We start from the raw sequence: 27011 nt of genomic DNA on the forward strand, positions 1-27011 counted from the left end.
CAAGATAACATTGACCTACAATTCTGGTCTGAGTATATTCTTAAATTTTGCAACTTTCAATAACATCTTAATATTATTAAAAGTTGCAAATTCAGCAGTTTTTATTTTTTAGAAACTTAGTGATGCTTCTTAACCCTGCCTTTCAGTCAATTTTTGTCCCAGATTTATGGTTGGTCTGCAGAATCGTTCCCATTCCTAAGGCACGGGGCAACAGTCCTGAGAAAAACTTTTATCCCATCACCTATGTGCCTTAAAAGTGGTACTCAAGGTTCTGTTGTTTCACATTTTAGAGGTCACTGTGGCCTATCCTGACACTCTGCCATTGCCTGTCTCACAATGTTATTCACCACATGTGTTTAAAACATAACAAGGAAAAACAAAAACTCCATACTATTTTCTTCAATACAGCCTCTGTTTTTGACTTCACTTCCATCATTGTGCTAATTATGCTACTTCAATCAAGACTATTTTTATATTGCTAGATCCCTGTTAAAATTCATCCATCTTCTGCTATCTAATTGTCCTTTATTGTTATTCCTGTTCTGAGATTGCAGTATAGTGCCAAGTGTCTGCTCTGAACAACATTGAGACTTTTCCTATGTTCATGTTTTTTAACAGTTGCTTTTCTCATCACATCACAGTCTCAAAGATTAATGATTGTATTCAGAATCTGATTTGTATTTATCCAGTATTTAAAGGTTTTTAATGTTTCTTAAACAGGTCAAATCAACATACATACATACATACACACACACACACATATATATATATATATATATATATTAACTATATAGTATCGATGTAAATACACCATAGTTAACCCATAAACTTGAGCTACGTATGTAGCGTAAAGGGCATCGTTTTAATTGTATCTCATAATGTGGTTGCCTTCACAACGAGATAGCTACTATTGCATTACTTCAAATAAATAACACTTCTCTAGTAGAGAAGACTACTGTTATTTATTTTCAGCGGTACCACCACCCCGACGATCGTTTCGAAGCTATTGGGCTTCATCATCAGTGGGCGGGCAGGTACCCAGGTAATACAACACCCCATCTCAGTTGCTAGGTTATATCCACAATATGAGAGATGCGAAAAGGGTGTGGTGGTAAAGTATTTTGAAAATGAAATGCACTAGGAATAATCCTTATGGGTTTTGGTAATTAACCACATTATGAGATACAATTAAAACGATGCCCTTTACGCTACATACGTAGCTCAAGTTTATGGGTTAACTATGGTGTATTTACACCAATACTATATAGTTAATTACCAAAACCTGTAAGGATTATGCCTAGTGCATTTCATTTTCAATATATATATATATATATTGAAAGAAATATTTCATATTTCTTTCACAAAAGAGTGATAAGAAATATCACAAAAGAGTGATAAGAAATATCACAAAAGAGTGATAAGAAATATTTCTTTAATATATTGAGTACTACGTATGTGTTATTGTGATCCAGTTTGATCTTGTTCTAATGAATCAGCTTGTGATCACTGCCCACATAGAATTTTTGATAATAAGAGATGTATCTGGAATGAGTATACTTAAAATGGAAACCCTAGGGTGTCTCTGTTCTTTTTCTCTGCTTTCTGGACAAGGCAGCTTTTGCTTTTATGATTTCTAGTGAATTCACATGACTGAGTGTGTCACCACCCCATACTCCCTTCCCAAGATGAAAAATTTCTTTTGCAGATCATCAATGATCTTATTCTGAGTGACAATCTTTGGAAGCTGAATAAACACTGCAGACCAATTTATTCATAACTTTCTGCTTAAACTACTTAAGGACTTAACTATTCTCTGATTGATAATTTAAACAAGTATTGCTAAATCCATACTAAAAACGTTTTGTTCCCTTTTGTATTGTAAACCTCACTGATTATTGAGTTGTGTTGTAATCAGCTTGTGTTTTTTTTTTTTTTTTCTAAATTAATAAAGGGCACATCTGTGTAGTACTGTACAACAGTTTTTTTTTTTTTTTTTTATGAAAACCCCAAACATGAAAGGTATCAAAACCTATAATACCGTGCATGGGTTGAAGGAGAAGTATGGGGGGACGGGGGATTTTTTAAAATTTTATTTGGTAGTTGTTGGTGCATCGGCTTCTGTGGCCATAATGCACCTCCCAAGGTTTTTGCAGTACTTTGATCCAAGCCCGAGGCGGGATTCGAACCCGCAACCTTTGGGCTGCTAGGCAGGCACTTTACCCACTCGGCTAGCTAGCCCAGTCGGCGGGGAGGGGGATGCCAGAAACTTTGCTCTAGAGACTAAACATGGGTTTCACCACTTCAAGCCTCCAATAAGCAAAGTGGTGGTATTTCACCGGTTGATGAAAGTCATTTACCACCTTAAGTGCACTTTGTCTAAAATAGTCAGTTTCTCAAGGAACTCACAACAGTTAGTCTGTAAACTTTGATAACGCCTCCCCCCACAAATTAAGATTAAGCTTGAGAAGACACCCCTCATCAAATCTTTATTTGAGATATTCCATAATACACTTGTGAGTATTATGCTTCAAATGGTTTAAAGTATCGATTTTGAAGACAGGATAATGTAAAAGAAGTGTCACAAAAAAAAAAATACTAAAAGATATATCTCAAAAGCACACTTGTGAGATCACAAGAGTGCCTGTTTGTCATTTTCAGAAAATAGTTTAAAAATGAGGATAATTATTTAAAAAATGCTTAATAAATTATAATTGTATATTTCTTTATTCATCTGAAATTATATACATTACATTTTTCTAATTTATTCAGGTCATTGGCAAAAAAAAAAAAAATTCATATTTAAAAATAAATGCTGTTTATTTCCAGGATAGTGGACAAGATTTCCCAGAAGCATCACTGCCAGTTCACAATATTCCTTATTTGGATGTTGCTGATGAGGACAAATGGAAAACAGATGATGAAATTGAAGAACAGCTCGATGATAGAGAGAATGAAGTCATGCTACTTGAAGAAACTACTACTAATATAGAAGAGTCACGTTTGTCTCCAAATGAACCTAATCAGAAACATATGTATTCATGTTCTGTTCCTAACCTTCCATCACATTTGGATCATTGGGCAGCTGGTGAAAGTGATCAGCCTTCTGAAATGACTGATGCACCTTCTGATCCCCATCCAGATACAAAGAAAGAAATGTTGAGTCCTAGAAGCTGTAATAAAATGGGAGTTGATCTGAATATCTCTGATGTTGCTGCTGAGAGTGTGTTATGGCTTGCTCATCGTTTGGGGCCTCTACTAACTGCAAAGTATTTAACCCGAAATTTGTTAAGGATGTTGACTCTCTGTTTTATGGGTACTGAACAAAGGATGATACTCACTAATCCACCATCAGGAGCAGGTAAGTTTTCATTTCTGTAAATTTTTTATTCTCCACTTGAAAGCAGTTCACGCCAAGTGTTTGAGTATCACCTGTAAGGTTTTGTACTAAAGTAAAAATATGAATAAAATGCCAACAACCAATATCACAAAATGAATAGTACATTTGTTTATACTATTTTTGGTATGCAAATTTAAGTTTATATTGAGAAGATAAATATCTTTTTGCATGGGCTTATTTCTCATCTGCAGAGCCGTCTCCACCTTTTCAGTGAATTATTCTAATATTGCCCTACTTTCAAATAAACCAAATGTCTGCTATCACTAACAGTGCCCCGGGTCCATAAAAAGATCCAATTTTGAAAGAAATTTAGGAAAGAACTGTTAAAAATAAGCACTTTATCCTGATTGGCTGCTAATATATATATATAATTTTTATATATATATATATATTTCTGAGTAGAATAACAAAGGTCAACACATGCAGTTTGAACATGTAATATTTATAGTTGTCATTTAGGTGTCTTGAATAGACTTAAGTTTCTTCCCTACAAATTAATTTTACAGTTTTATTATGATATAAAGTTAAACATTTAGGTTAGGAAAATTTGCAAAATTAATTCATTTGGAAGAAATTTGGTGTGATTTTTTTTATTTATTTATTCATTTTTAAGCTATACTGTGAAAAAAGGTTCAGAAAACTTTACAAACTACTAATTTTACATTATCCTCTTAAAAAAAGGCACAAATCCCATATGGCGCCTCCGTAGCCAGGTGGGCAGGAGCAGCAGTGCGTAGCACATGCTTCTTGATTAGACCGGGGTTCGAGCCCGTGCCCACCAAATACGGAGGATGCGGAAAGGTCAGGGAATGACCACTGTATATCCCCAGAGCAATATGGCCTTAGTTGCTAATGCTCCTAAAAACCAAATAACAAATAACAAATCCCATAATTACTGAATTTTTTTTACACAAATTAATTCTCTGAATATTTCTGATTTGACCTTCTAACATTAAAAATAATCACTGCTGATTTATTAATTAAAGGTAATTTTAATTAATTTAAAATTAATTCGGTGAAAATGCCATACAGAATTTTCATTGAATGTAATTCAATAAACAAAAAATGATCATGAATCGAAAATAAACAAAGATGCACCGTATAATATAAAGAAAAATGTGCACCATGGATGAGTAACCAGCTTTTGCTCTTGTCCATTTAGATCAATAATCATTCTGTCATAATGGTTCATAGTTTGTTTGCTTATGCTTTTTCGTGGCTATGTGAGCTAATTCAGAAATCTGTTTGTCTCTGTAGTTTAAACCTCAGTCTACCAGACCAAGAATCACCTTGGTCTGTGGTTGAAAAAAAAAGTTGTCATGTGTGTTGTTTCTAACTTCATATATCCCAACCTTATAATGGCAAGAAATTTATTTGTTGCTTTGTGCAAAAAAGTGTGATTGTCAATGGTATTTAGATCTTTTAACTTGAGTTTACCTTTGCAGTGATGCCTCAAAGGAATCTTTTAACAATTAATTAAGGATCACCATGTACATAAGAAATTATACACTTATTAAATGCCATTTTCTTTCTTTTTCTTTCACACAGATAGCAATACTGTCATTAGCATTAGTGGAAGGTGGGTGACAGGTGATGAAAATGCTTCCAGGGTATTAGATTGCTTATCTAGAATTGCAGCTCTTTATGGAGAGCAGTTCATCTTAGTACAGTACCTCCCTCATGTGGCTGATCTGGTAAGAAACTGCATGCATACTTTGGAAGTCTTCAACCTTGCTTAATTAAACTTGAGAAGGATATTACATGGACTACTACTGAGTAAGAAAGTTTAATAAAGACACTTTACCATGTTAAGTATTTTAATTAGTTTATTGGTATGAAAAAGATGGTATAATTAATGTTAGTAGTGGCAAATATTGCAAGAAAGCAAGCTTATGCAGCATCAGCAAAAAAAGAATAAAAAGATCCCTGCACTTTGCATATCATCTGTCCATCCCCTCTAAGAGTTTGTGTAGTTCTTCCTTGAATTTATCTATATATATATATATATATATATATATATATATAGTGTATTAATAACAAGAGGTAGGAATAGTAACGGCTTAAAAAGAATGATAATTAAAAAAAAGGAATGATATATTAATCAAAATATTGGGATGGTTTATGGACTATATATATATATAAAGTATTAAAATAAGAGGTCATAGTGAAAGTTGACATCATAATGAAGGGTGATGTATAGAGAGGCATTAAAATGGTCACCCTTCCTCCACCTTTTCCCCAATCTACTTATATATATGAATAAATAATATATGAATCTACTTATATATATATGAATTAATACATTATATATATTTAAATAATGGCTTAAAAGTTTAACATAAAATAGGAAAATAAATAAATATTAAGCTATCATTAGAGGCAGCAAAATGCACATCCTCCACATGAAGCCCAGATATATCCGATAATTCAAAATAAAATAAAACATAAGCCAGTAGTATGGCAAAAACTGTAGAGCGAAAATTAACATAAAAATAATGTAAAATAAAGTAAACCAGCAGGGAGGGGGAAGTAAAGGTAATAAGACATAAACAGTAGCCGATAGTCCCCTATATAATTTAGCACTTTAAACCCAATTAATAAAACCATTGTAAAATTTAAAATAATGCCAATTATAATATAATTTAGCGATAACCCCCCTCGAAGGTACCAGTTCCGAAAAATGTGAAATATCACCAAAGGGGGTTAAAAGAACTACTAAGAGAAAAACAAAATATCAAAATACAAAGAAAAACAAAATATCAATTATTTTGATATTTTGTTTTTCTCTTAATAGTTCTTTTAACCCCCTTTGGTGATATTTCACGTTTTTCGGAACTGGTACCTTCGAGGGGGGTTACCGCTAAATTATATTATAATTGGCATTATTTTAAATTTTACAACTGTTTTATTAATTGAGTTTAAAGTGCTAAATTATATAGGGGACTATCGGCTACTGTTTGTCTTATTACCTTTACTTCCCCCTCCCTGCTTGTTTACTTTATTTTATTTTTATGTTAATTTTTGCCATACTACTGGCTTATGTTTTATTTTATTTTGAATTATCGGATATATATATATATATATATATAATTATGAATAATAAAATTAAAATTAAGTAAGGAAAGAAAATGGATTTGAATTTGAATAGAATAGAGATAAAATGAAATATCGATAATATGAATTATGGATCAGGGACACTGCAAGAGCAAAGGTACCCTACAACCATAATGTATATAGAAAAATATTTTTATGTTATGTGTAAATCTTTAATTTAACTTATGCTAATAATGAAAATACCGTGTACCCTGGGAGCGATGTATGTTGAATAAAGGGGGGAAGAAAGGAAAAGAAAAGTGTAACGTTATAAACAAAGTGCGAATATTGAAAAAATGCAAATTTTGAAAAAATGCAAAAATTTTTTGAAAAGAACGACCAAGGTAGAAATAGCAGATTTTTGAAAAGAACGACCAAAATAGAAATAGCATTGCAGTATCTTTCATAATTTCTGTGTCTTCTTCAGAGGTCATCCACCTAAATTATGAAAAAGAACAGCAATACTCTTACTTCTGTTTCTGACATGTTCTGTATGTCAAAAAACACGTGTACGCAGACACGTGGTAAAAACTAAAATAATAATTTAGAATATAAATTTTGAATAAATAAAATACAAATTAAGCAAAAATATTATGCCAAAGTATAACATACAGAACATGGATGACCTTACAGAAGTAAGTAGCCCGCCAAAAAAGGTGAAGACAAAAGAAGGGAGCGTCCGAATGACAAGAATGACAAGACTTACCGCTACTAGACGGGTTGACAGAAAAAAGAGACAGAGCCGGAGGCTAACCCGTGTATATATGCGAAGAAACGCTAGCGGCTCCTAGCGTTAGACGAATTTTGGTGTCTGTATATTATGTAATTTACGTATGCGGTGGAGCAACGCTAGGTTAAGTACATGATGCTCAAACTCCCGGGATAGCAAGGAGATAATAGCTTACAAAGTAGCAGTAGAAGGTAGCTAAACTTCGTTAAGGCGAAAAAATAGATTGGGTATAGTAAGAAACATAGTACTCTGATATTGCTTTCGTTACACTAATTGCGCACAGAGCATAAAATGTAGAATTTAGTAAAGCAAAAAGATGATTAAATTAGGGATATGTAGTTGGGCTAGGGTAGTTCGGGGTTGCAAACCCGTTCCTATAGTAAGGACCCTGAACGAATTTCCGAGAGTAGGTGCTTCATGTACTTAAGTCAGTTGTGTTATGTTACAATTAATAATTAAATAAATCAAGATATAATTAAAATTAAAATTAAAATTAATTACAAGGTAAATACACTATGTCAGGCCAATCGGTGGGTACAAGTTTTCCAGACCGTAAGACACCAAAGAGGCCTAGTGTATTGTATTTACACTATATACAAACTTGATGCGTATGGGAATAATTATTAGTTATAAACTAATAATGCTGTTTATATTGATATCTATTAAGTTCTTGTGCCTTAATATGTTAATGGCTTTATTGATATGATGACGCAGGTATTTAATAGGAAATAGATTTTTGGTCAGTTTAATGTATAATATTCTGATGTTATCAATAACTGTTGCTTTGTCGTTGCATATTGTAGCTATTCTGATGCATTGTGCTAAGATAACATTGGCATGTACCTGTTTGGAAATATTGGAATTCCATTGTGTAAAGTTTACTATGCTAAAGTTGAATGCTTCACGTTTGTTGTACAAATTGATGGAGGCTATACCATTTTTTATTGTAATGTCTAGATCCAAAAATTGGGCTGCTGTATCAGAATTGTTAGTTCTTTCTAGTACAAGTTCGTTAGGGTATAGATGTCCATAATCCTGGATGAAATTCGGGCAGTTAATTACTATGAGGTCATCTATATATCTGAATAGTAATAGGTCCTGTGGAAATGAGGTTTCTGACCAGTATAGGTATAGGTTGGCTATTATACATGAGGCTGGGCTGCCCATAGGTGTACCATTGGTTTGTTGATATACTGTATTACCATCATATATGAAGTTATTGGAAATACATAAGTTAAGTATGTTATTCCAGTAATATTTGTTGCAGGAAATAAAATTCTTATGTTTATCGTAGATATCTTTGAGTACCAATTTGAGATTGGTTTGATTTATACTGGTAAATAGGCTATGGAAATCAAAGGTTTGAATATTATTGACTGTATTACTTTGCAAAAATTTTAATACGGGTTGGTTGTTGCCTATGATTTTGCTGTTATGGATATTATGCATCAGTGGTTGCAGTAGTTTTTCAAGTGTTTTTCCCGATTTGTGTACATAACTATTTTTGCATGAGGTAATGAATCTGAAGCCTATTGGTTTTTTTTGAAATTTAGGAATGAAGTAGATATAAGGTAAGCTGTAATTGCTTAAGTTGAGCTTTAGTTTTTTGTTGAAGGCCATTAGTTTTTTTGTAATGATATTACATGTACTAGAAATAGGTTTGTAGGTATTGCTTGAGTTAAGTTCATTAGTTAAAGTATATGTATAAAAATATTTGCAAATGAATGCAAAATTATTGGCTGCTTTATCTACCGGTGTGATTACGAAGTTATCTTAGCACAATGCATCAGAATAGCTACAATATGCAGCGACAAAGCAACAGTTATTGATAACATCAGAATATTATACATTAAACTGACCAAAAATCTATTTCCTATTAAATACCTGCGTCATCATATCAATAAAGCCATTAACATATTAAGGCACAAGAACTTAATAGATATCAATATAAACAGCATTATTAGTTTATAACTAATAATTATTCCCATACGCATCAAGTTTGTATATAGTGTAAATACAATACACTAGGCCTCTTTGGTGTCTTACGGTCTGGAAAACTTGTACCCACCGATTGGCCTGACATAGTGTATTTACCTTGTAATTAATTTTAATTTTAATTTTAATTATATCTTGATTTATTTAATTATTAATTGTAACATAACACAACTGACTTAAGTACATGAAGCACCTACTCTCGGAAATTCGTTCAGGGTCCTTACTATAGGAACGGGTTTGCAACCCCGAACTACCCTAGCCCAACTACATATCCCTAATTTAATTATCTTTTTGCTTTACTAAATTCTACATTTTATGCTCTGTGCGCAATTAGTGTAACGAAAGCAATATCAGAGTACTATGTTTCTTACTATACCCAATCTATTTTTTCGCCTTAACGAAGTTTAGCTACCTTCTACTGCTACTTTGTAAGCTATTATCTCCTTGCTATCCCGGGAGTTTGAGCATCATGTACTTAACCTAGCGTTGCTCCACCGCATACGTAAATTACATAATATACAGACACCAAAATTCGTCTAACGCTAGGAGCCGCTAGCGTTTCTTCGCATATATACACGGGTTAGCCTCCGGCTCTGTCTCTTTTTTCTGTCAACCCGTCTAGTAGCGGTAAGTCTTGTCATTCTTGTCATTCGGACGCTCCCTTCTTTTGTCTTCACCTTTTTTGGCGGGCTACTTACTTCTGTAAGGTCATCCATGTTCTGTATGTTATACTTTGGCATAATATTTTTGCTTAATTTGTATTTTATTTATTCAAAATTTATATTCTAAATTATTATTTTAGTTTTTACCACGTGTCTGCGTACACGTGTTTTTTGACATACAGAACATGTCAGAAACAGAAGTAAGAGTATTGCTGTTCTTTTTCATAATTTAGGTGGATGACCTCTGAAGAAGACACAGAAATTATGAAAGATACTGCAATGCTATTTCTATTTTGGTCGTTCTTTTCAAAAATCTGCTATTTCTACCTTGGTCGTTCTTTTCAAAAAATTTTTGCATTTTTTCAAAATTTGCATTTTTTCAATATTCGCACTTTGTTTATAACGTTACACTTTTCTTTTCCTTTCTTCCCCCCTTTATTCAACATACATCGCTCCCAGGGTACACGGTATTTTCATTATTAGCATAAGTTAAATTAAAGATTTACACATAACATAAAAATATTTTTCTATATATATATATATATATATATATATATTAGTATTAAGCGAAGTATTGCTTATGAATTTTGTTGTTATAGATCGTTTATTGAGATCAGTATATATTGAGATCTTATATATAATGTAATAATAAGAAGAGGTTGTAGAGAGAAGTTACAGTTATATTTAGAATGATATTAAAATGGATTATGGAACTAGGGGCACTGCTAAATATAGCAGTAAGAATCCAATGACTATAATGGAATGTAGATAAGTATAATATGATAAAGAGAGAGGGGAGACAAGCTGACGAAACAGGAAGTTAAAACTATGGAAAAAATCCGTAGGTACTTGAAAATTAAAAATAATACATTAAAAGAAGTATTAATAGCACAAATCCGATGATTTTAACATCTTTTTCAAGAGTCAATTGTCAAAACCAAAGGGAAGACAGCAAGCAGTAAGGCCTCTTTTTCTGACATGAAATATATGTAGCACGTGGTTAAAATAATGAAACCATGTTGAAATCTCAGTTAGGAGTGTATGGAATCCAGGTCAAAAGTTGCGGTAAGTAAGTGAAATGCTGACGTATATTTCATGGCTGACCCAAAGGTATGGGAGACCACATTGTGGTACAGTTTGGTCTCTCATGGTCCAGTTATAAACTCTTCCAGGCCTAATAACGGATTTCGACACTGAAATTTTATATGTAGCCAGTTTTATTTATAACTATTTGTTCTAGCAATTAATCAATAAATAGTATGGATAAAATGAGTAGAAGTGACAAATATGGTGGTATAGGTAAATTATATTTTAAAAGTTAAAAAGGTTATATGGCAATTGCACCTATGTGCACTAGGCAGCAACAAAGGATACAAAAGTATATATTTAAGTTAGAAGTAATAAAGCAAGAGACAAAAACAGATGAATTGTAAAGAATACAAGGTGCCAAAATTATTAGGAAATAGAAAAATTAAGCTAGAAGACAGGAAAAGAATGTGAAGAACCTAAAAGATGCATTGAATTATCCAAAATTAAGAGTTGAATTAATTAGCCAATTAGCAGGAAAGAAGCTATAAGGGAGAAAAATAATAATTAATAAATTACAAAGAAATTGCAGGCATCAAATGGAAGGTTGGGAAATAATTTGATGTTAAAAAGCCTAATAATAAGGGAAAGAAAAATAAAGGTTAAAATATTTGAAACGTTTGATGCAAGCTATAAAAGATTGATACATAATGCAGATATTTCATTGGGCGACTACAACTGATTATGTATCAATAAACTGCATTTCTATGCATACATATAATTATGGAAAAAAAATCTTAAAAGGAAAGTCTAAAACGAGGGGGGAAAAATATTTTTTTTTGCTAACTGAAAAGGAGGGTGAAAGTAATAAATATTTCATAAAAATAAGTAGGGTAGTCCCTAATTATTTTTACCCTATTTATTTTTATGGAAGATTTATTGCTTTCACCCTCCTTTTGAGTTAGGAAAAAAAATTTTTTTTTTTTCAATCTTTTTAGTTTCCTTTTAAGATTTTTCTTCCGTAATTATACATATGCATAGAAACAGTTTATTGATACATAATTAGGTGTAGCCCCCCCCCCCCAACGAAATACCTGCATTATGTATCAGTCTTTTATAGCTTGCATCAAATATTTTAATCTTTATTTTTCTTTCCTTTATTATTAGGCTTTTAATACCAAATTATTTTCCCACCTTCTATTTGATGCTTATTTCTTTGTAATTTATTAATTATTATTTTTTTTTTCTCCCTTATACCTTCTTTTCTGCTAATTAATTCAGCCCTTAATTTCAGATAATTCAATGCATCTTTTAGATTCTTCACATTCTTTTCCTATCTTCTACCTTAATTTTTCTATTTCCTACTATCCTTTTCCTAATAGTTTTGGCACCTTGTATTCTTTACAGTTCCATCTGTTTGCACTTTATCTCCCACTTTATTACTTCTAACTTAAATATATATATACAGGATATATATTAGCATTAGTAGTGGCATATGATGGAAGAAAGCAAGCTTATACAGCATCAGCCAAAAAAAAAAAAAAAACCTTCCCATTTTACCTATCCATTGCCTCCAAAAGCTTGTCTAGTTTTTTCTTGAATTTATTTAATCTATCAACTACCCACTAGCTGAAGGCAAATATTCTCATATCTGTCCTACAGCCATGCTTCCCCAGTTTGAATTTATGCCTCATGTGTAGTCAAAAATTTAGTCACTCACATGGAGGAGCTGGTAATCGGACTTGGGACCTGTTACATGGAAAGTGAACACTCTGCCACTGAGCTCCGAATAAATAAATAAAATTGGTTATGTTTTGAATTTCAATGTCGAAATCCATCTTTGGTCCTGGATTTTTGGATTTAGGAGGAGTTTATAACTTAACTATGGGAGACCACATTGTGGTACAGTTTGGTCTCCCATGGTCAAGTTATAAACTCTTCCAGGCCTGATAATGGATTTCGACACTGAAATTTTAAATGTAGCCAGTTTTATTTGACTGTTTGGGGTCTATTAATTGTCTTCCTTAATTGTATCACTTGTCTTCCTTTTCGTACCAATAAACTTTAATTAAAATACTTTGCATGATAATTGTCTTTATTAAACTATCCTACAGTCTTTTTTTTTTTTTTCTTTCTATGTCCTCTCTTTTATATTAAGTGGTGAATTTAAAGAAAATTAAGTTAAATTTTTATAAGAATAGTAATTACATTTGTGTACAGTGCAGCCATGAAATGGTTATGATGAGAGATAGTAATAACACTTGTGTTATGAGATATTTGCATTACAACAAAAATTATATAAGAGTTATTCTAAAAGTAATACCTTTTGGTTTCCCAACTGCTAAAATATGACAATTATTGAAACCATTACTTTTTTTTTACATTTTAACAAGCTAAACATATTGCTAACAGTTTAATGCACAAATATTTACAAGATAATAAAACAAAAACAGATCAAGTGTAAATATTATAAAACATTATATTAAATTTTAAAAAAAAGCTAAAAAAATTAACCAGTATAAAATTTGCCAAGTTACTGAAGCTTTCTGATGCATCTGCTTCCTTTATTGACAGCAAAATTTTCTAGAATGCATGGGATGCCATCTAGCTGACCTATCTCTGCGTCACATCTCTAGAACTATACCACTTCTTGCTAGGCATCATTTAAAATATAGTAGAGGGAGAAATTTGGGTAATTTCTCTGCAATGGTGAACTCAGCATAACTAGCTTCAGTAACTGCTGTGTGTGTGTGTGTGTGTGTGTGTGTGTGTGTGTGTGTGTGTGTGTGTGTGTGTGTGTGTGTGTGTGTGTGTGTGTGTGTTGTCCATTGGCACTCTTTCAATATTCTATAATATTCATTCCAGGCTGTGCATTAATCAAACTACTCCACTCTTACAATCTGTTGAAACAGCAGAAGCTACAACTTAATACATCATGTTTCATAGGAATGAAAAATGTGCCTTATAGTAGAATATGCAAACATACCCTACTATCAGGGTATATTGGGGGGGATACACAGACTAATAGCTTTACTAGAGCCACAGGCAGAGGTGAAAGTGATTCTTGCACTGCTGCTATTGGTAGATGCAGCAGCCTGGAAAGCAAGGTGTCTGGGACATCAAGCCCTGCTGTGGATCATCATGGAACAAATAAATTCAGGGATGTGTCGGGGTAACTAAGAGCAAGAACATGTATACTCGCATGTACGCTAATGCTAGGAGCATTGTAAATAAATTTGATGAATTTGAAGCACTGATTAAGTCATCAAATGCAGACATTGTAGGAATTGGAGAAACATAGTGTCACTCAGACATTAGCATTAGTTGAGGGATATAATACAAGAAATCCATTATACAGCATCAGCAAAAAAAAAAAAAAACTACCCCTTCCCATTCACCCATCAAGTCACTCCTATTGTTTGTATCGTAGAACCTTAAATTTATTTAAGCTATCAACTTCCGCAACTGCAGATGGAAGTTTGTTCCAGCAATCAACTACCTGCTGCCTAAATGCAAATTTCTACACATCTATTCAACAACTGTCTTTCCTCAATTTGAATTTATGCCCCCTTTGCTTTGTCTGAGCAAGCAGAAGAATCCCATCAGCACTGAGCCTGCTCAATTCATTCAAGGCCTTATATACACCTCGCAGGTGCATTAGTCACCCTTGCACTATGAAAACCAAAATCAAATCAAACTTCGCAGATGCTGCAACTTGCAGAACTTAAGCCTTTCTTGGTGAGAGCACCCCTTTGTTCCTCTCAGCAATCTTGTTGCCCTTCTTTGTACTCATTCTAGAAACTCTACATCCTTCCTAAAATGAGGCCTCCAGACCTGTATACAGTATTCAAGTTGTGGCCTGACCATTGCCTTATACAAAGGAATAATCATATCCTTACCTCTGCTAGCAAAATTCCTATATATCATTGACAAGACTCCATGACCTGCTCTTGCAGCCTGTTTGCACTGCTCAGAGAACATCATATCGACTGCACAATTACCCCAGGTCTTTTTCATTCTCCACCTCCCTGAGTGTATTACCACAGAGTTGGTATGTTTCTCTTGGGTTACTGCTATCCATATGCAGTAATTTGCATTTGTCAATGTTAAACTTCAGGTGTCACTTCTCAACCCATCTGCCTAACTTTTCTAAATCCTGTTGCAGTAGCATACTGTCGCTACTGTCATTCACAACTCTGCCAACCTTTTTATCATCTGTAAACTTCAACGTTAAGGCTAATATACCTTCATTGATATCATTGATAAATACAAAAACAACAATGGGCCCAGCACAGAACCCTGGGGGAATCCACTAATAACATTACTCCACAAAGAGCAGTGTCCATTGATTACCACTCTCTGTCTTCTCCCACTCAACCATTCCTTTATCCATTGTAGCAACATGCCCATACCACTCCAATTTGGACAGCAGTCTTCCATTTGCAACGGTAACAAAAGTTTTCCTGAAATCCAAGTATATGATATCAAAATTATTTTTTGCATCCAGTTCCTTTGTGACCACATCACTGTATCCAATCAAATTGGTCAGACCTCTCCCCTTAACAAACTCATGCTGTGTCTGAACTATTACTGTAGTCTTGTCTAAACGATCTTGCAATGCTTCTTTAACCAGTGGCTCCATTATTTTCCCCAGAACAGAAGTTAAACTAACAGATCTATAATTATTTGTGTTACCCTTTGAACCCCCTTTGTGAATTGGGGTTACATTTGCACATCTGTATTCAGGGAAGGTCCCCAGTCCATGGGGACCTTCCCTGAATCTAAGGATGCTCTCATAATTATGGCTAAGGGTTTGCTTATCTCCCTCACTATCTCCTTTAATATAACTGGATAAATTCCATCCACCCGAGGCCTTTTTTTATGTTTAACTTCAACAGTTTCTCCTGCACTTTGCTCTCCGTTATAACAAAATCATTTAGCTCCCTGTTAGATTTTAGTAAATTTCTGTCCTCCCCTTTCTTACAGAATTCCTCGTGTGAATGTAGATACAAAATACTCATTCAGTTTGTCAACTGTTTGAGCAGGATCTTCAACAGTTGAACCATTGATATCAAGTGGACCAATGTGGTTCATCCCCTTCCTTCTACAGTTTAAATAAGTAAAGAAGTCTTTGTTGTTTTTCTTTTTGCATCTTTTGCCAAAGATTTCTCGCAATCAGCCTTTGCTTGCCTAACGTCCTTTGTGACTTGATTACAGACTAGCTCGTATACCATAGGTGTCTGTGTTGCCTGATAATTTTAATGCATCCCATGCATTTTTCTTCTCTGCCATGAGCCTTATTAGTTCATCTGACATCCATTTAGGTCTAAATCTTGAACACTATTTCTTAGTTGGTATGAAAAGCCTAGTAGCTTTCAAAATTAATTCCTTGAAGGCTTCCCATTTAGAATTTGCTGTTGGTAACATTATCAGTTGGTCCCACTGTATAGAATTTAAAAACTGTCTGAGACCACTGTAGTCACCTTCACGAAAGCATTACATAAGTAATTCTGATTTTTGAATATTTTAAGTACAATGTATACAGGAAGGACAGACAGCACAGGAGAGATGAATGGGTTATGTTCTTAGTTAAAAAGCATATTAAATCTAAGGCAGTGCATCTAGTTGACATAGGTGACCAGTGCAATCTAGAATCGGTTTGGTGTGTTATAAGCATTAGGAAAACAAAATTGACAATAGGAATGTGTTATAGGACTAATGACTGTGATAAGTATACCAAACACCTATACAAAGAAATAGAGTGGACCAGCAAATCAAAATGCCTCATAAGGGTGGGGGGGGGGGATTTTTACTTTCCAGATGTTGACTAGAACTTATAGGTTGATCACTCATGCACTAGCATGGCTTTTGTGGATTTCATGGATGATTGTTTCCTACAGAAGCATGCTAGAGGGGCAACAAGAGGAAGCAATCAAACTCTAACAGGGAGCTAAGCGATTTTGTAATAACTGAGAGCAAAGCGGATGAGAAATTGTTGAAGTTAAAAATAAGGAAGGCACCTGGGGTGGACATGATCTATCCAGTTATATTAAAGGAGGCAGCAAAGGAAGTAAGCAAACCCTTAACCATAATATGAGAGCTTCTGTAGACTCAGAGGAGGTCTCCATGGACTGGAGATGTGCAAATGTATCACCAATTCACAAAGGGGGTCCAAAAGGTGACACAAGTAACTATAGACCTGTTAGTTTAACTTGTGTTCCGGGGAAAATAATGGAGTCACTGGTTAAATAAGCATTCCAGGATCATCTAGACAAGACTGTAGTAATAGTTAAGACCAGGGCTGCCGCAAGTGGGTAGGCGAGGTAAGCGTTGCTTACGGGCAGCAGTTCAGGAGGGTGCCAAAAAGATTTTTGACATGTGCAAGTCAGACCACTGTTAAACAAATTTCTTTATAGCAAAATTTTCTATTTAGCAATATTTTTTTGAATTTCCCTTGGTAATTACATTTAAAATAGTTTTCGCAGAACAGAGAAAATTTCTATATAATGAACAGATTACGAGAGACTTAATTGGGAATGCATTGTTCGCACCTCTGGCCTTCAGGTGCTACTAAATACTAAATATTTAGTAGTGGTGCTACTAAATACGAATTAAGAGCCAAAGGGATTACCAGTCTGCAACTTAGGGGTACTCCTAAAACCTATCAAACTGCCTGTCCCACATACTCAGAAGTCGCGCTTGTCATCTGATTTGTTAGCGTTTACCAGTATTCAATGCAGCAGGCAAATATTTCATTTGAAATAAATACAGTATGGTACATGAAATTGGAGAATTATGTTAATTTATTTATTATCTGAATCCGTGTTTCATATTTATATTTCACAAAGATTATATCCAGAATGTGGAGATACCCATGTTCCCTGTACTTCGGCCAGAAAGAGAAGAAGAAGGCAGTGATAGGACGTGAAGTAACCTCCTACTCACTGCTTTTCTCCTCTCTTTCATGTCTTCGTGTTACCGGGTGGTGTCACGTGACATCACAATATGTCGGAGCTGAAATGACAAAAAAGAAACGGCAATTTTTTTTTAAAACAGCTAACAAAAATAAACACCACGTACAACAACTGAATCTTCCCCTCCCCCCCGTACATTACTATTACTAGGCGATTTCACGTGCGTTAACAATGAGAATTTCTCATGCGCATCAACAGAAATGCTTTTTTTTTGGACACTGCTGCCCCTGTGTGTGTGTGTAGGACAATCACCCCCAAGGACAAAACCCCTCGGACAAATAATAATACAAAATTTAAACCATAATTTTTATTCTTATTACAGTATTTGTAGTTCTTTAAGAATGAACACTTAAAGAACACCTCTCTGAGAACATGTCGTGTTATTATTTTTCTGAGGGGATTTTATCCTACTTTGCACTTTAATAGAGCAGGTTTCGTCCAAGTTGGTTTTGTCCGGACCCAGCTGTCCCCACACCTCCGCTAGTATAAGGAGACCTGATACTAACAACTCATAAAACTACTGCAAAAAACACCAAATCGTCAAGAAACAACTTGAGGGGGAAAAAAAAAAAAAACCTCACCTCATCAGTCTTCGCATGCCTGCTGGTTCACTTCATCAAACATCCACACTGAAAACACTGAAGGTATAAAATTCACACTCATACACCATTCAATTAGAGCCTTACATCCATCCTTTTTCAAATGGAACAACAGCGTGATAATTTCATATTTCCCGCTAAAATCAGAAGCGAAATTGCATCCAATAAAACAATCGGAAATGCATTCCCAATAATCAGTCAATTGCAGAACTCGACCGGACAGTCACTCCATATTTCGACCACACCCACAACGGAGATACCCATGTTCTGGAGTTCAGCCAGAATAATATATATGATACTGTTTTTAGCAAGGCAATGTATAGCATTCAGGGGAAATCTTCAAAAGATTTATATGAAAATGATAATGGTAACTTTTTAGAACTTAGTGAAACAATTGCTAAATTTTATTCGGTTATGGCAGAAAATATTTGCTGTATTCAGAAATCTGAATCGAAAAATATCGTGCATTATTTGGGTGATCAAATACAAAATCAAGTAGAAAATATTACAGATAAAACTAGAAATTACTAGAAAAGCTAAATATTTTGCTATGATTTTAGTATAATCACTGAAGATAAAAATAAAGATATGGATACAAGGAAACATGCTAAATCAATAGCCTTAAAAATAAAATCTTATAAATTTCTTTGTTCGATTATAATTTGGCATGATATTTTAAATAAAAGTAATCTTGTAAGTAAAATGCTCTTAAAGAAATGGATTCTAATATACATGACGCTTTTGAATGTCTACAAAATATCACAGAAATATTTTTTAAGAAAGTAGAGCAGAGGAAGCAGCCCAAAAATATGTCCAAAAATTATGGCTACTATCATTGGCATTGAAGCGTTGTTTCCAGAAATAAGCACTGTAAGAAAAAGATTTGAAAAAACATTTCAATTATGAAAGTAGAGATTAAGCTATTTGTGATTTGCAAAAAAATGTCAAAATTAATTTTTTCTTTCAAATCACACAACAATTTTATTTTCTCATTAACTGAAAGGTTTATATAAATAAAAGAACATGGAGAAATATTTAAAATGTTTTTAAAAAAAATGGCCAGATGACGATTTATTAAACCATTGCAAAGATTTACATATTAAAATAAGTGACGTTGATCGAAATGAGTCCGATATTGATGGTTTAGCATTATCTGAAGAACTTAGAGTACTTCAGATTTATATTAAAGACAATTTTAATTACTCTATTTGAAGTTTTACAGATACTGTACTTTTCGAAATGTAGCAGTTGCATTAAGAATTTTTCTAACTGTACCTTTTTCTAACTGTTTCAGTTGCCTCAGGTGAATGGAGTTTTTCAAAATTAAAATTAATCAAATTATTTCGATTAACAGTGTCTCAATAACGACTCACTAATTTGGCAATAATTTCAATAAAAAATGATGATGTTTTGAAAAAAAATAAACATAAATGAAATAATTAATAAATTCACACATTTTAAAGCAAGGAAAATTTTTTTTTTTAACATTATAATTTTCCTTTTATTTTATTACTGTGGGTACATTACTGTGATTTAAAATTTAAAGTTCATTTCCAGAATTTCAGAATGATTTTGTTATTTATTTATTTTTATTTTTGTTGTTTCATTATATTATGTGAGGTATGTTGTAATTCTTTTCTTTTTCAATAAATTAATAATAATTATTTACACCTTATTTTATTTTTTTAATCCAAATATTTTGGGGCGGCAAATTTGATTTCTCTTACTTGCGGTGCATAGGATCACAGCGGCCCTGGTTAAGACACAGCATGGGTTTGTTAAAGGGAGGTCTTGTCTGACCAATTTGATTGGATACTACGATGTGGTCACAAAGGAACTGAATGTCAAAAATAATTTTGATATCATATACTTGGATTTCAGGAAAGCTTTTGATACTGCTGCACATGGAAGATTGCTGTACAAATTGGAGAGGTATGGCATTAAGGGTAAGTTGCTACAATGGATAAAGGGATGTTTCAGTGGGAGACAACAGAGAGTGCTAATCAATGGACACTGCTCTTCATGGGCAAATGTTGTTAGTGGAGTTCCCCAGGGTTCGGTGTTGGGCCCATTGTTTTTGTATATTTATCAGTGATATTGATGAATGTATATCAGGATTAATGTCCAAGTTTGCAGATGATACAAAGATTGGCAGGGTTGTTAACGACAGTAAAGACAGTATGCTACTCCAACTGGATCTAGATAAGTTGGGAAAATGGGCTGAGAAGTGGCAACTGAAGTTTAACATTGATAAATGCAAAGTACTGCATATGGGTAACGATAACCAAAGAGAAACGTATGAACTCTGTGGTACTACACTCAGGGAAGTGAAAAGTGAAAAAGACCTGTGGGTATTGTGCAGTCAAATATGAAGTTCGGTGAGCAGTGCAGACAGGCTGCCAGGGCAGGTCGTGGAGTTTTGTCAATGATATATAGGAATTTTGCTAGCAGGGACAGGGAGGTGATTATTCCATTATACAAGGCAATGGTCAGGCCACACCTAGAATACTGTGTACAGGTCTGGAGGCCTCATTTTAGGAAGGATGTAGAGTTGCTAGAACAAGTACAAAGAATGGCAACAAGATTGGTGAGGGGAACAAAGGGTTGTTCTTACCAAGAAAGGCTTAAGTTCTTCAAATTGCAGCACCTGCGAGATGAAATGAATGAGGTGTATAAGGCCTTGAATGGGTTGAGCAAGCTGAATGCTGATGGGATTCTTCCTCTTGCTCAGCTTAAGAACCTGAAAGCACATAGATGCATAGAGAAAAGACAGTTGTAGTGTGGAATAGATGTGTGGAAATTTGCCTTTAGCCAACGTGTGGTTGATTGGTGGAACAGACTTCCATCTTTTGTTGTGGTAGTTCATAGTCTAAATAAATTTAAGGCTGAGCTGGACAGGCATTTGGAATGAATGGAGGGATGAAATGGGAGGGGTTTTTTTTTTTTTTTTTTTTTTGGCTGATGCTGCATACGCTTGCTTTCTTACATCATATGCCTCTACTAATGCTAATGCAATACTCTTGATAAAGTTATTTATTTTTATTTTTGTTGTTTCTTAGCAGTTATTTATTCATGCATTAAGAATTCGCAAGTAAAACACGCAGTAGCAATGACAGTGTACCATTGGGGAATTTAATTAAAGACATAACTACTCAAGGGTAAAGGGAAAGGTTTTTGTTTTTCTAAAAGTGACCATAGGGGTCCAGAAAGTTTTTAAATACTGTGCAGTGGGACCAGTTGATGTTACCAACAGCAAATTCTGATTGGGAAGTATTTAATTAGTAGTCTTTAGAGAAAGGGGTATGCCAATGGTTTATCTCTAATGGAGAGCTAAATGACTTTGTGATAACTGAAAGGAAATTTGAAGAGAAATTGTTGAAGATGGACATAAAAAAAGCCACCTGGGGTGGATGGAATCTATCCAATTATATTGAACAAAGCAGCATACCATTAGCCATAATTATGAGTGCTTCCTTGGATTCAGAAGAGATCCCTATGGACTAGAGATCTGCAAATGTATATCCAATTCATTAAGGGGGATCAAAAAGCAGCGTAACTAATTACAGACCTGTTTGTCTAACGTCAGGTAAAATAATAAAATCACTGGTTAAAGAAGTAATTCAGGACCATCTGGACATGCATGCAATTATACTGCAATCACAATGTGGATTTGTTAAAAAGGGCTGTCTTGTCTAACCAATTTGATGGTAACTATGATGCAGTGATCAAGGAACTGGATGCAAAAAATAATTTTGACATTATATATTTGGATTTCAGGAAGGCTTTTGATACTGTTGCACATAAAAGATTGCTGTACAAACTGGAGCAATGTCGCATTAAGGACAAGTTACTGCTATGGATAAAGGGATAGTTAAGTGGAAGAAGACAGAATGGTTATCAATGGACACTGCCCTTTGTGGATTAATGTTATCAGTGTAGTGTCTCAATTTTCAGTGATGGGCCCATTGTTTTCAGTATTTATCAATGATATTGATGAAGGTATATCAGATTTAATGTCTAGGTTTACAAATGATAGAAAGATTGTTAGGGTGGTTAACAACAGTCATCAGGGTGAGGTACTGCAGCAAGGTCTAGGAAAATTGAGTTAATGGGCTGAGAAATGACAATTGAAGTTTAACATTGACAAATGCAAGGTATTGTATATGGATAGCAGTAACCCCACAGTAACTAATCAGCTATGTGTACTACACTCAGGTTAGTGGATAATGCAAAAGACGTGGGGGTTATAGTGCAGTGAGACATGAATTTCTGTGAGCAGTGCAGACTTGCTGCCAGGACAGCTCACATGGGGTTTTGTCAGTGATATACAGAACTTTGCTAGCGGGAATAAGGAGGTGATTATCCTTTGTATAAGGCCATGGTTAGGCTGCATCTTGAGTACTGCATACAGGTCTGGAGGCCTCACTCTAGGAATGATGTAGACTGGCTGGAGCAGGTGCAGAGAAGGGCAACCAGACTGGTGAAGGGGTGCTCTTATCTAGAAAGACTTCAGTTCTACAAATTGCATCATCTCGAGACTAAGTACATATGGGGAGTTCTGATTGAGGTGTTTAAAGCCTTGAATGAATTGAGTAAGCTGAATGTTAATGGCATTCTTCCACTTGCTGAGATTACACGCATGAGGGGGTATAAATTCAAGTTGAGGAAGGATAGTTGCAGGATAGATGTGGGGAAGTTTGCCTTCAGCCAGCGGGTGGTTGATTGTAGGAACAGCCTTCCATCTGTTGTTGTGGAAGTGGATGGGTTGGATAAATTCAAGAAAGAACCTAGGAAAATTCTTGGAGGCTATGTATGGGTGAACTATGTAGGGGTTTTTTTTTTGGCTGATGCTATATAAGCTTGCTTTCTTGCATCATTTGCCATTACTACTTCAAATCATCTTTAAGCTACTGACCCACAAAGTTAGCTCTCCTTTCTTCTCCTGTGTGTAATAAACCTATCTGAAACAACCTTGGAGAATTCATTTGTAAAGGTCTGCTCTGACTTGATCAATTTCATTACATCTATCCTTGATGATGCTACAATGGAACTGTATGTTATCATTAAAGGTTTTTAGTTCTGTTTTTAGAGCTGTTGCTTGTGAAGAACTGTAATGAATGAACTGGCCTTCGCACAACTTTTTTCCAGACAAAGTTCTTGCACAGAACTAGAAGAGGAAGAGCTGAAGAACTAGAAGAGGAAGAGCTGAAGAACTAGAAGAGGAAGAGCTGGAAGAGCTGGCTGTTTTTCTGAGTTAAACTCTGGCACAACCAGAGTTTAACTCAGTAGAATTTTCAAGAAATCATGAATACAATTGTTAATTTTATTTAGCAGTTGTAGACTTGAACCATGATCCACTTAAAGCATGTACTACTGAACTCCCTCTCCTGACTACTGGACTACATCATGCAATGTTTCTGTAGAAAGCCCCTTAGATTTCTCAGAAATCACATCCCCACCTTTGCTTCTGCCTACTAGCTCACTCTAGTCATATTTCAGTGATCCTTCGGTTATAGTACTATGTTGTTAATTTTAATATTCAGCATAAAATGAGTTTTTTTTTTTTATTTGAATCCATGTGTATCCATCAGGTTAATACAGAAAAGGATTGTTATTTCTACTAAACAAAAACTTCAGCTCATCAATAAATATGAAAACGATGCTAAAGTGCCATCTTAATGAGTCTTCTCAACTACATGAAACAAACAAACAAGGACATGCAGCTCTCGCTGGCAAAATGATGCTTTGAAATTTACATAATACTACTGCAGGTAGGCAAACCCGGAGAAAAGCAAACTTCTTTGCATTTGTTTTTCAAAAATTATAAGTTGTATTAAATTTTGTCAAATCTCATGTCCAATATACTGTTATAAATATGAATACAGTATGCATGTAAATAAATTTACATATTTTTCACATTTATGAGGTTTCTTTCATTTTGTGGATTATTCAAGATTGAGGTTATCTGGGCAACTTTTATTCCTCCCCCCAAAAAAATCAGAAATCTATTATATTATTAATATTAATGATCCTACCTAAAATTATTCTAATTAGCTAAAATCATTATGTATATTAACATGATATCCTATTCCAGCACATATGGATACAACTCCATATGTGCTGGAAGAGGACATATGGAGTTGTATAACAACAAGGTATATGTTCATTATAACAACAAGGTATATGTTCATTAAATTACCAGCTGTATGTTTAATTTTATCAACATCTGCTAAAATTTTGTTCTAGAATATTTTCCTGACCCTTTGGTGAGAGTGACATATAACTCCAGTTCATTTTGGCAGTAGGCATAAGCAGTGGCTGTAGTTGTGATAAAATATGTAAGGACAAGTATTATTATCATAACAAAGTGCGATGCTTTGGCGGCCTCTTCATTTGAATATTCCTCCTAAGCATTTTGGGCGCCTCCGTAGCCAGGTGGGAAGGAGCAGCAGTGCGTATCACACGCTTCTTTAGACCGGGGTTCGAGCCCATCACCACCAAATATGGAGGATCGGAAAGGTCAGGGAGTGACCACCGCATATCCTGGAGCAATATGGCCTTAGTTGCTAATGCTCCTAAAAACCAAATAACAAACAAACAACAAACCTAAGCATTTTGAACATTGAAATGTAGAATTCGCTGTTAACTGTTTGGATGTGCTTTAAAAATTTACTTAAATGTTCCCTCCTCCTTCACAGTAATCAAAAGACTGTTACTGTAACCATTTATTGATCATTGTGATTTAAGCTTCTTGAACCTATCAGAATGGGATTCTGCCACTCCATCAATTTCCTCTTAGTCACTGGGTTATACAGGTAGGCTCACGTTTCATCTCCTCTTACTCATATTTAAAAAACATTAGCTGTTGATCTTCAAATGGTATTAATATGTCAGTGAACACCTCCATTCCTTGTCAGCTTCATATTTTCTGTTAACTGGTGGGATATCTACTAAGGACACTCTTGAAAAACCTAAATTTTTAAAAATTTGTTCCATATTAATCTGTTTCCACAGCATTATGTTTATATTGCGTCTGATAAACAGTCTGAACATGATTATGAGGAAGAATCATGTTCTTTCCCATTTTTGGTTTTCATCCTTAACTTAAGTAGAAGCTTTTCAGACTTGTTTCCCTCAGCTTAAATTGATTTGTCAGTGTTTTCCAAGGAATGATGTACCGTCATTGACATCGATGATGGCACATTACTCTTTGGATAATGACACTTTAATTTAACTTAATATCCTTGATGGCATAATGGTGCTTTAATTTAGCTTAATAGTATGCATGATTAATGTTTACAGATCTAAAAATAAAAATGCACATTATGAGGAAATTGTATCCTTTTAAGAACACAGATTATCATAAAAAGACAAATCACAAATTTGTGATTTATGAGCCAGCAGGCTTTACTTTTGATACTGGTCACTGTACTTGCAGTGCAAAGGTCTGAATATAATATATCAAGGAGACTATGACTTGTCTCCTTGATATATCATAATAAAACTTGTTTTTAATAGTTAAAATAATCACTACATGTTCAATCTTATAATGTTTAATATGACCTTAATGGCATTAAGGTGTCATATGAGCTTATTTAGATTTTTTCCAGTTTTAAATCTTTTGTTAATGTGCACGAGGTGTGGCAATAAAGTTCCCGGTCTGGTGCAATAAAAAGAACACAAAGTTAAGGAGATCAAAAATGGTTTTATTTTTATTCAAAGTAATTGCTCACCTGATTGAATGCATTTATTATACGATTCTAAAAGTGTCTGAAAAAATCAGTGAAGACATCCAAAGAGATGATGTTCAGTTCATCAGTTACATTTTTCTTTATGTCCTCAATATCCTGAAATTTCTTTCCTTTGCAGTCTAGGCAGTCTTCACCTAGGGAAAGTGGAAGAAGTTGCTGGTGCTAGATTGGGAGAGTAGGGTGAACAGTTGATCTATACAGAGCCATTTTTCATCAGAAATGTCCCAAATGCCCACCCATTCTGCACAACAAGTGCAGAATGGGTGAGTGCCTCCGTAGCCAGGTGGGCAAGAGCAGCAGTGCGTAGCACACGCTTCTTGATCAGACCATGGTTCAAGCCGATGACCACCAAATATGGAGGATGCGGAAAGGTCAGGAAATGACCACCGCATATGACCACACTTAAATAGAAAGGGTGCAAGAATTTTTGCTGATGCTGTCGAGGCAGTGTTAGGTGGGTCGGAAAACTGCTAGTTGGGGGGGATACAAGGACTAATAGATTAACAGTAGCCACTGGCAGAGGTGGAAGTGATTCTTGCACTGCTTCTATTGAAATGAGCAGAAGCCTGAAAAACAAGATGCCGGTTATTTCAGAGACTGCTGGTAGTCATTGCGGTACAAGTAAACACATGGGTTGTGTTAGGGTAGCTAAGAATAGAAACAGGTGCATGTATACCTGTGTGTACACCAATGCTAAGAGTTTGGTAAATAAATTTGATGAATTTGAGGTATTGCTCAAAACATCAAAGGCAGATATTGTTGGGATATCAGAGACGTGGTGTCA

At 34.6% G+C, this 27011-nt stretch overlaps 1 protein-coding gene across 1 annotated transcript in view; it reads left to right on the forward strand.

Moving 5' to 3' along the window:
* Nucleotides 1-27011, forward strand: part of Wdr81 (WD repeat domain 81) — a 290101-nt gene that overhangs the window by 158810 nt on the left and 104280 nt on the right. The window contains exons 16-17 of the mRNA XM_090376768.1: nucleotides 2827-3358; nucleotides 4946-5091. Coding sequence (XP_090232894.1) covers nucleotides 2827-3358; nucleotides 4946-5091 — 678 coding nt within the window. The remainder of the gene's footprint in view (nucleotides 1-2826; nucleotides 3359-4945; nucleotides 5092-27011) is intronic.

This window comes from Mastigoproctus giganteus, chromosome 6 (genome assembly GCF_048544385.1).
Source record: "Mastigoproctus giganteus isolate SK-2022 chromosome 6, ASM4854438v1, whole genome shotgun sequence".
In the NCBI taxonomy this organism is placed as follows: domain Eukaryota; kingdom Metazoa; phylum Arthropoda; class Arachnida; order Uropygi; family Thelyphonidae; genus Mastigoproctus; species Mastigoproctus giganteus.